Source organism: Chenopodium album, chromosome 10 (assembly GCF_948465745.1).
Source record: "Chenopodium album chromosome 10, dcCheAlbu1.1, whole genome shotgun sequence".
NCBI classification, from domain to species: Eukaryota; Viridiplantae; Streptophyta; class Magnoliopsida; order Caryophyllales; family Amaranthaceae; genus Chenopodium; species Chenopodium album.
Genome location: NC_137843.1, coordinates 56,803,696 through 56,814,670, shown reverse-complemented (window position 1 = coordinate 56,814,670; position 10,975 = coordinate 56,803,696). Strand labels below are relative to the sequence as shown.

Genomic DNA, 10,975 nt, shown 5'->3' with positions numbered 1-10,975 from the left:
TACAAAAACAAAAAAAAACCTTTTAAGAGCTTTGTCATATGATTATACATATAGATCAGCAAGCTAACTCTGATACTCTAAAACCAAAGGATAGCCTAAACACAACCCAGTCTAGAACCTGTACTGGGGCCCCTCTCACCCCTCTAAACCTAAATAAGCAGTTAAAAATGAGGGTCACTCATATACAAAACTCAGCTCGAGAGTATTTAAACCACTCCGGGCTATCCATAGGCCAAAGCAAGCCATGAACAAGAAAACAACGATAACTACCTTAATCATAAGCACGGGTGCTGACCTCTTAAATAAACTATGATTTTTATCAGCTCGGCCTTCAGAGTTGTCAGCACATTGCTTCTCACAAACTTCCTCTGACAAGCTCCTAATCTCAGTAACAGATGGTTTAAACACGTCCGCCTCAGCAATGGAAGTATATCGCTTCTGCAGGCGGATTCTCCTCTTAGCAGTTCCCTGCTCCACAGATTTAGCTGCACTTGGCCGAGATCTCTGAAGATGGGTTCTTATCTTGATTCCGGTTTCAACAACTTCGACATCATCCAAGCATGATTCATTTCCATCTGCTGCAACAGAATTTTCAGCAAGATCTGCTAAGCAGATAATATCCTCATGAGGAGCTATTCCCTCAGTGACAGTTGAGTCTGAATCTTCACCCTTGAAAGTTTGTAAGCGTAATCTTCTATTTGCAGTTCCTTGCCCTGCAAAATTATTAGAAGACGGAAATTGTCTATTACAGGCACGAGACCTTATCGTGATTGCATTAGTTCCACCAATTTGATTGTGATCTTCAGTCTTCATAAAGCCGCCGCTAACAAGTGTTGGGGGACAATTATTTGGCTGTACGGTGCTAGTATCGCCAAGGAACCGATACAGAACATCATCATCAAAGATACTATCATCATCAGCTAACGGGTAATTCTGATTAAGTTCCTTGTCACCAGTAATGCATCCAATAAATCCTACATCATGCTGCACAACAAATTAGCAATATCAGTGTATCCATCCACAACCACCACATATGATTGTCATGACACATGCAAAACAAACTGCATATAGTACAGCCACCACTGAGAGCCGATGCTTGGCAAGCATGCTACACACCAAACAAAAACTTAGTGACCAAGCAGCCAATCCGCCAAGTGTGCAAAAAGGGGTCTAAACAATGATCAGTCTTATTAGTGAAATAAGGTGGCTCCAGTAATACACCAATGCACCTTGGTGGGATGGGCACACAAGCAATTTTATTAATTGACTCCACCAAGGGACATAGACAAACCAGGATATCTAGGTGTTGATTCTTAGTACAAAGAATATGCATATTTAAGGAATCTCATTCTCAATCTCAGACCTATTCCTGAACAGAGTACTAAAGCAGGCTTCTTTTGGGCAGCCAAAAAAAAAAAAATTTGATATTTTCCCCAATTTATTGATTCCCGCTAATACTATCGCTCCCTCTTATTATTCTCATTCAAATTGACCTACAATCTGTTAGATACAGAAGACTAGTGGTCTAAAATATTAGGAATTTTATACATTTTATCATTGAAGTTATCAAGATCATTTAATTAAGTATCCAAGCCAGTAGTTTGACTTAACAATCAATCACCTGACCAGGTTTATTGCTGTTAAAACTTTAAGAATTATAATCAATGGTAGCTACCAAGATATCTACCTTCTGCTGGGCTACTTCAACATCAGACCCGCTACATGATCCACTCTCCTTGCCAGATGAATTCTTCCACATGTCACTTTCAGCAAATGGATCCCCATGGGGTTCCTTGTAGAAGAGTGCATCTTGATTCATAAAAGAACCCATGTAGCCAGAAGCTTCTACTGTTCCATTGATGTCCTGTAGGTGCAATCCATTATGACCATCACCAAAATCTGCAGGGAAAATGTCTTCCATGCCAACTGGTTCCTGGTTCATCTGCATCGACTGCCAAGTATAGTACGAATCCGGGGAATCATTGAATCTAAATGGTTCATTGATATGGGAATCCACCTGACAAGCAACACAAAACAGCACAAGTGGACAAAAAGTTAATCCCAATAATCTACTATGTGCAAATAGAAATAGATTATAATAAGGAATTTATTGATATACTCACCTCATGCACTATTTCTTCATTCACCCGAGGATGATTAGGAAACACCGTCTCAGATGTTATACTATCACAAGTTTTGGCCACACAAGTCTCAGATATCAATTGTTGCTCTACACTTTGCTCAACAGACAAGGGAGAAGCCGCAAAAACTGCTGGCCCTGACCGAATGTCTTCATGTGTGATATTAGTTGGATTAGGTGAGCAAATGTTTGTTTCAACTTCATCAGTATGGGAACCATCATCATTATCATCTGGCTTCAAATCATCAGCTTTCTTAAATAAGCGGCAGAGAACAAAAGCCCCCTGTGAGATGAATTTAATAAGGGAAAGAAAGTCAATTATTGTGTCAAAAGTGAGACACCGGGAATTCAAAATTGAAAGATCAGAAGAGGTAATCACTCAATGAACACTATCACTGAATGTACATAGTCAAATCCTCAAGAAAGAAGACCAAACATTTTTCATTCTGTGTCCTTATTGCTGTACTAAATCGAGAAACAACATCCTAGAGTAATTAAACAGTGTCTAAAAGCACCATGGATGTTTTCTAGGCATTCTAACTCAAGCACAAACCAAAGGATTCAGAAAAGACATAGCAATAACGCAGGACAAAAATTACGGAAGATTTTTTTTACTTGAATCAAAAGTTCTAGAGCCTTATTCTTTCTTAATTCAAATTCCGTAAACCTTTTTCTTTCATAACCTTACAATCAAAGCTAAGTGCACAAGCAATGAAAGCCACATTGATATCCCAATAATATCATATAATGAAAGAAATCCAGACATAAGACTCTCTAATGTGATAATATGAAACGCATAATAAGAATTCCCCCCACCCCCTCCCCCCCAACCCCAACACACACATCCTCATATTACCACAGGCCATCTAGGAAGAGGCAACAAGCATGAAAACATCCCTCGAGAGTTAAAATTAAAACAAGAATTAAGTGAATTAACATACAAATCCATAGCGCAAGGAAGTTTATTTATACCTGTCCGGGGTTTGTGCCATCGAGCTCCTGCAGGGTAGTGCGATACTCATGGATAACCCAACTGGTACGCTGCCCTTTGGGAGCTCGCCCTGTATAGAACACAAGGGTCTTCTTCATACCAATTAAACCCTTTTTAGCCTGCTTGATGCTCCTGTCCTTACCAGTGGCCTTCCAGTAGCCAGCTTCGGTAGCTCGATTCGATCTTTGACCATTCGGGTACTTCCGGTCACGAGGACAAAAGAAGAACCATTCATGATCATTCGTTTTGATAGCTGACAAATCTGAACCCATCATCAACAAACAAAGCACAATAATCAGCAAAAACTTCATGAACAAACCAAATGACTTTGGAACTAGTTAGTAATTAAACAACAAGAATTACATCGTGAACCGAAGCCTATATCCATGATTAACAAAAATACTACAATTCACCTAAATAAACCAAATCAATCCCGAATAATCGGTCCAAGTCATCAACAGTTCAAAATCATCATTGCAAAACCCTAATTCCCCATTTCACAAATTATCCCCAATTCATCAAACACAAGATCATTGACAAGCAATCCAAAATTGAACAACTTTAAAAATCAATAATCAAACTCTCAAAAACCCAAATTTACATCAATCCTCAAAAACCCCACAAAATTTACAGCATTTTTCAAATACCCACCAAATCAAACACCAATAATTACACAAAAAATACAGAAAAAAAAAATTAAAGAAGAAACATATACAAAAACATAGATAATGAAAAGAAAAAAAAAAAAAAAACATATATTACCAGGCAGATCCCAAGGCTCAACCCTGCAAATATCAACCTCTTTGATGCAAGAGACAGCATTTTCTTTGCCATTAATCTTCAACCTAAGATAATGATCAATCAACTCAACATCCGTCGGTTTAAATCTAAACCCGAGTGGCAACGTTTCAAAAGGCATAGCCAAAGCTCCCATCTTTCTTCTTCTTCGAACCTAAATACTCAAACTTTATCAGCTTAAAATCAAATCATAGAATTAAGCATTGAAGAAGTAAAAAAAAAACTGGATTTTTTTGGGGGTATTTTTGCTGTTTTTTAATGGGTTTTTTTGGGTTTTTTTTAAAAAAAAATTACTGATTCAGTAGCAAGAAAATTCTGGGAATCAATCAATGAAATGAGAAGGGGAGTAGCGAAGTGAGGAGAGAGAATGGAGGAGTTTGCTTACACAGGTGAATAAAGGGAAAGGAAGAGAGAGAAAGTGAGTCAATTTATCAATTTATGGAAATGGACAAATAGATTTTCTCTCGTATATCCCGCGTCCATTCAGCCGCGTTAATCCACCTATGTGAAATTCCAATTTCGCCCCTCACATCTTACTAGTAGTCTCTACTTAGTTGGTGTATAAAAAAATAAATTAAGGAAAATTACCTTGATCGGTATTGATATACGAGTATGCATTAAGAGTTACTCTGTATGTATGAATAGTAAAAGAAGAAAAATGAGCAATTTAACACAGAATAATGGCCAAAGAAAAAATACAGAAATTTAGAAAATTACCTTTATCGAATTTAATATAAGCTGCTTTTAGAATTACTCTGTATATATTTGAGTAGAATAAGAAGCATATATGAGTATTTTACACACATATTAGGTCTTATTTATACTAAAATTGATTTTGTAACTGTTGTGATCTTTCTGATTTCTGATTACCACGTTATTCAACCACTAAAAGAATGACACGTAGAAATCTTTCCTATTTCTCCCACTTGTGGTATGACATCAAAGTTACAATCAATATATTTTTAACATCTGTCACCTGATTACTGATTCAAGTTAATACAACCAATGGATTCATAGTAGTTGTTTTTTGCCAGCAGTATTTCTCCTTTTCTTCACATGGTTTATGAATTGAGATTGCAATCTAACTGATCAATAATGTCACATATCTCAACTGATCAATGTCACATTATTTCTCTCTACCAGTTAATTCAGCCAATGGGTTCATGTCGCATTATTTATTTCTCCTAACTTTGTTATAAAATGTGATATTTCAGTTATTGGATTCATGTCACATGATTTCTACCTGTCTACATGTTAATACAACCAATGAATTCATAGCATGTTGTTTATAATGCAATCTCTCTCATTTATAGTTAACACCTATTTTCACGACCTGAGGTTTCAACAATTAAAATCATGTCATGTTATTTCTAATGCCACATTATTTTTGCCAACATGACGTTCCTAACTTCTTTTCACTTATTTTATGACCCTACATTGAAACTAATGGAATTGTGTTAATTTGTCTATGAGCACGCAATATTTCTCACACCTTTCCAATCACATTTGACGACACATGGTTGATTTTGATTTCACTCTATTTTATTGTCTTTAACATTTTCACTAGAACGATAATATATATATTCATCTTTAATTTGAAATTCAACCTCGTGCTTATACATAACAATGGACAAGATTCAAAATAGTGTATGAAGATTGGTAGAAATTTCATTTTTTTTTAAGATTAGTTAAATTGTATGTCATAAAAGTGGTGTTCTTGACTAAGGGTGAACAATAATTCTAGATATCCAAAATTAAAACCCTAACCAGTTAGAAATTGACAGTATTGGAACCAATGATTCAAATTTGAGTAATAAGGTGAAGAAACAGTTACAATTGGTTTGATTTCAATTTCTAATTTTAGGTTAGAAGCCGATCAAGTACTTGGTTATCTGATAAATATTTTACAAAAAACATCTAGTGATGTAACTCGTATTAAGCCTCCACACATTTTTTTTTTAGCTAGAAATATTATTTTTATTAATTAAAATTTAGAATAAATGAGAAATGCAAGCAGTTTAAAAAATAAAAAATAAAAAGTCGCAAAATAAATAAGCAATAATTATGTGTAAAAAAAAGCACTAATTAAAAATCGTATGTTGTTGTGGTAAATTTCTAAATTTATAATGTTTTACCATTTTAAGAAATGTATACGTAATAATGTACTAATCCATATTTTAATAAATACAAGTACCTAGTTATATTACCTTTTGATTTATACAGTACTCGTATAAGGTTGTAAAAGGGTAGAATAGGAAATTCATAGAGCGTTACGAGGAAGATTGAGGAGAGAGAGGGTGTAGAAGTCAGTTGGCCAATAAGAAGATGACATGTAGGACAAATGGTGAAATAGAAGAAGAGTGGCAGGAGTTGGAAGTTGGGACCCACTAATTGATGACGTGTTAATTGGAAGGAAAGTGTGACGAAGTTTTAGAGGGAATTTTCCTCTCAATTTCCTATTTAAATACGGAGTATTTGTTTGTAATAATTTAATCAAATATTTTATTGTGGTTGTGTGGGACCTACTTAGAAAGAAGATAGTGACTGATGTTGATTTGACTATTTTCTGTCATTTTTGATGGATTTTAATTCGGGTCCAAGGTATCCTAAATTGTTAAGATTTTGGTGTATTCGGGTTTTGGTATTTGGCCCATGAATTATTGGATTTTTTTTTATGTGTAAATCTTTTGGTGTATTCGGGTTTTGGTATTTGGCCCATGGAATTTTCTATGGATTCAATCTAACACATGATAAAAACAAAAACTTCTACTTGTACTGTGGGTATGTTCTCTTCAGCTTAATTTCAGTTCAGTTCATTTTAGTTCCTAATTTTATTCTCTCATAAACAGTTCAGTTAAGTGTATTTCAGTTCAGTTCCTAATTTCCTTCTCTCATAAACAGTTCAATTCAGTTCCTATTTTCCTTATCTCATAAACAGTTCATTTCAGTTCACTTCCTAATTTCCCTCTCTCATAAACAGTTCAGTTCAATTCTAATTAGTTCAGTTCAGTAAATCAGAACAGATCCTACGTATAATGTGTATGAGGATATACCTATTTTCAAGGAGAGAGGATCATTCACGTATTTTTATGTGAGTGTACCTTATTTTTAAGTGCATATTAAGAATTTTGAATTCTTGATGATAATTATTGGATATACTCTGTAATGATATTCTATTTATTTCTCTAGATAGTCTATTCATTGAGATCTATGTTAAATAATTCATATAGTTAAATAATTGATATTTTTCATTCAGTTATCCTAATTATAACTTGTTGAATATGATTGAAACTTATTCAACCATTAGTTTAAACATTCTCTTTAAATATACTAATAAGTTAAAAAGTTAGGAATAGATCCATGCATTAACGGTTACATACCTAACATGATTACACAAAATAAGATATTTCTAAATCAAAAACCATCAACTTTCGAGTAGTTTTAATGTATAGTACAACCTTAGATAGTTCTATGGTACTACACTTTATCCTGTTTTGGTGTAGTATAGTAGTGTGAACATGAACGTGGAAAAAAGCAAAAAAAGATAAAGCCACGCACTAGAGACGTTTAACCATGCATGCAATATATAGCCACTCCACTATCTAGAATTCTAGATCAGCCAACTTACACACTTCTTTCTTGATTTAAAGCACAACAAATAAACCAACAAAAAAGTACGTAAAGATTTCTAAGAGAATAATAACACTATTTCCTAGGCAATTTTTTTAATTAGGACAAGATAATATTAAAGCAGCATTATTGCAATATTTTAATCAGAACAAGATAATATTAAAGCAACATAATGTACTTTGTTAAATTTAGGTTTCAATATTATCACTCTGTATTTCTCATTCATATCAAACAAAAAAATTTTGTGGTTTTCTTAGAATCTCAACCTGACTCTGATACCATGTTAAATTTAGGTTTCAATATTATCACTTTGTATTTCTTACTCATATCAAACGGCCATAATATGCAATATATATAATGCTAGGAACACCAAACCCTAACAATATTCCTAAAATATATCCCAACTAGCTAAGTATATCTTTTCAAAATATTTACCAAAATATATGATTAACTATAATATCCCCCAATAGTACTTTATTAGTTCATTTTAATTTAGTTGCTCTATTTTCTTACATTGAATATACATAATTTCTGATCTGAATTTACTTACTTATAACAACAATTTTATATGTACTACGTAAATAAAATCTTAATGCTTACCTTTATTTCTTATTTTTTGTCACACAGAGTTATTATTTATGAGATATAAAAAAAAAAAAAAAAATTCTTTGTTGCAATCTTGCAAATAATAAAAAACAGCGGTTATATATAACACAAATTTTTATATGTGATTGATCACACTGTGTGACCGCTGTTATTACTTGAGTTACTAGGTCAGGGGTGACTCGAGGGGTTCGGTTAGGAGTTACTTGGTCAGAGATTAATTGAGGAGTTCGGTCAGGGGTTACTTAAGGGGTTACTCGATCAGGAGATACTTGAGAGGTTACTCGATCAACAAGGTTACTTGAGGGGTTCGGTAAGGGATTACTTGAGAGGTTAATCGGTCAGTAATAACTTTGAGTAACCCTTGACCGAGTACCCCGAATAACCCCGGGCCATATGGTGTTGCCAACCACACAAAAAAATCTTTCGATATATAACTATACACCAATTGTTTCTCTATATTTTTTTTTCTTCATATTTTAGGAATTTTTTTATACGGAGTAACTAGATTGAAATGGAGAAAATATTACGGAGTACAAAATAGTCATATAACTAGCATAGTGCCCGTGCGATACAAGGTTTATAAATCAAATTATTAATTATTAATCCCATATAAAAAAAACAAAGATAATTCAATTAGTAATAAAGCGCTCATTTACAAATGGTCGAAATAAAAATAAAGGAATGTAATTTGAATAGTATTTTATTTTAAGTTATTAGTATTTTTTTTTATAATTTTATTTTATTAATTGAAAATTAAATGAATATTGCTCCACATAATTATATAAGAGAATCTCTCGTAGAAAAAAAGAAATTAAAGTTTTCTTGTCGTACCTTCTGCTTCAGTAGCTACAATCTAATATAAAGTATATATTTTACCCGTCGTATTCACCAAAATCTTTAATTATTATTATCATTGTTATTGATTTAGCATAAATTTAACTTGGAAAATATTTTATTACTTTTAGATGTGTATTTTTAATCTAAGTTAATTTAATTTTACTTTAGGTTTGTATATTAAACATTCGGAAACTCTATATTTATTTAAAATTACATTAGATAGTAGTCTAAAACTACATACCTAGAATGGAAAATATTAATTACAGAAATGAAAAGTATATGAATCAAAATAATCACAATTATATTATATAATTTGATAAATTTTTTGTATATAACTTGTAATAGGTAATTAATGGCATTGGCTAAAAAAAAGGAAAAAAAAAAGAAAAAAGAAGGGATTTTGAAGGGAAAAAACAGCACCAAGAAATGACACGTGTCATTCCTGGTGTCTGTTTTAGTATTATGTTATTGATTATAGATTTGAAATATTATTATACTGTGGGCCCCACATCCTAAAGTTTTAGGCTTTTGACGATTATTGATGATAATGCATGTTGTTGCATGGATCTTTTTACTTTCTAGACGATTCTTATCTCAAATCTCTCTCACCCGTACGTACATAAACCAAACTTTTTTAATAAAAAATTATTTTTTAAATATAAATACTGTATTAATATTTTTTAATTTTCCTCTTTTCACTCCTTTTATTTTTTAACGTTCTTTCTGCTTTTGGTTAGTCGACAACGCCCTTTCTCTTACTTTACATAGTTGTATTAATAAATAATGTGTTGAATGTTGATTGTGTTCTTGGTACGTAATATAAGAATAATATCTAACGGTTCCAATATCTAATTTTCCTCATCTTTTGGGTTGAATGTTCAGTGGATTTGGGATCATGTTCCATTCTTGTTATGTGGATTCTTATTCATGGAATTATTCACTACGAATTGTGTTGATGCTAAATAATCTATGTTATCTACACCGTATTCGTAGACATGTACTATAAATTACATGTAATAAGAATTCTTCTAGTAAGGAACTAGAGTTTCCCAATGTTTAATTTTTTATACCTTTTGTAAAAATTAAAAAAAAAATAATAATAATAAAAAAAGACCTTATAGCTTTTCAATGGAGTGAAATTTAGAAATAAACCTTAATGCATGGATTATTTTTGGATTGATATAAATGATAGATTGTGAAAGTGAGGAAGGAGTTGGTGAGCTGAGGGGAGAAGTCGGAAGGGAGAATGGAATAATTAGGTTTTGTATATTACTCTGTACATGCTAAACGTAGGGCTGGCAATCCCTGACTCGACCAGATAACACGATCCGAACTCGACCTGAAGTTACTGAGAGAAACCCAAACCCGACTCGAACCAAACCCGAACAATCCGAATTCTACCCGATTTGACCCAAATTTCATATTTCATAATAATATTAAGTTTTACACTATTTTTAATAGTTTCTAAGCATAATCCTAAATCTGACCTAAACCCGATCTAATGACCCGAATTGCCACCCCTAGCTAAATGAGCTAGCAATTTTAGTTAGCTTATTTAGTTATTTAATACTGAGTTATTTTTTTTTAAAAGAAAAAAAAAGGTACGTGTTTTCTGTAATAAATGTTAATGCCAAATTGCCAATGCAATTATAATTACATGTCAATGTCTAGCGTTTCTTGTTGGTTAGATACTTGAATTGTAGAATGGTTTTCTATTTTAATTGAAAAAATGTGCATATTAGGTTGACTTAAAATTTAGTTGGTTAGGTTTCACAAAAAAAAAAAAGAAAAAAAAGAAAAAAAAAAAGATGGTTAATGATTGTGGTTTGTAAATTGCTTACAATAATAAAATTGTGCATATTAGGATGATTAAGAAATTTACGTTGTGTCTAAAATTAAATATAAAAAAAAAAGTTTATATTATGCAATTAATTATTTTATCAAAATTGTGTTACGGAGTAGTACTTGGTGTC

At 32.6% G+C, this 10,975-nt stretch overlaps 1 protein-coding gene across 2 annotated transcripts; it reads right to left on the bottom strand.

The window, feature by feature from the left end:
• LOC145562638 (uncharacterized) lies at positions 1–4,564 on the bottom strand. 2 transcript variants are annotated; one of them, XM_081622989.1, is made up of 6 exons: positions 4,518–4,564; positions 3,894–4,083; positions 3,113–3,393; positions 2,124–2,423; positions 1,688–2,017; positions 1–984 (listed from the first exon to the last, which is right to left on the bottom strand). In XM_081622989.1, exons 1-6 carry the CDS (start codon positions 4,545–4,547, stop codon positions 175–177), a joined length of 1,941 nt encoding a protein of 646 aa, XP_081479115.1. In that variant the 5' UTR covers positions 4,548–4,564; the 3' UTR covers positions 1–174. The 2 variants fall into 2 exon arrangements, with proteins under 2 accessions (XP_081479115.1, XP_081479116.1); XM_081622990.1 differs by lacking the exon at positions 4,518–4,564 and adding an exon at positions 4,315–4,332.
• Positions 4,565–10,975: the final 6,411 nt, after the last annotated feature.

Coding starts and splice junctions, on each gene's coding strand:
- LOC145562638 (XM_081622989.1), bottom strand. CDS start 4,547: ATGCATACTCGTATATCAATACCGATCAAG. Junction 4,084..4,517: donor GTATATCAATACCGATCAAG/GTAATTTTCCTT, acceptor TTGAGTATTTAG/GTTCGAAGAAGAAGAAAGAT. Junction 985..1,687: donor TTGAAGTAGCCCAGCAGAAG/GTAGATATCTTG, acceptor TTTGTTGTGCAG/CATGATGTAGGATTTATTGG.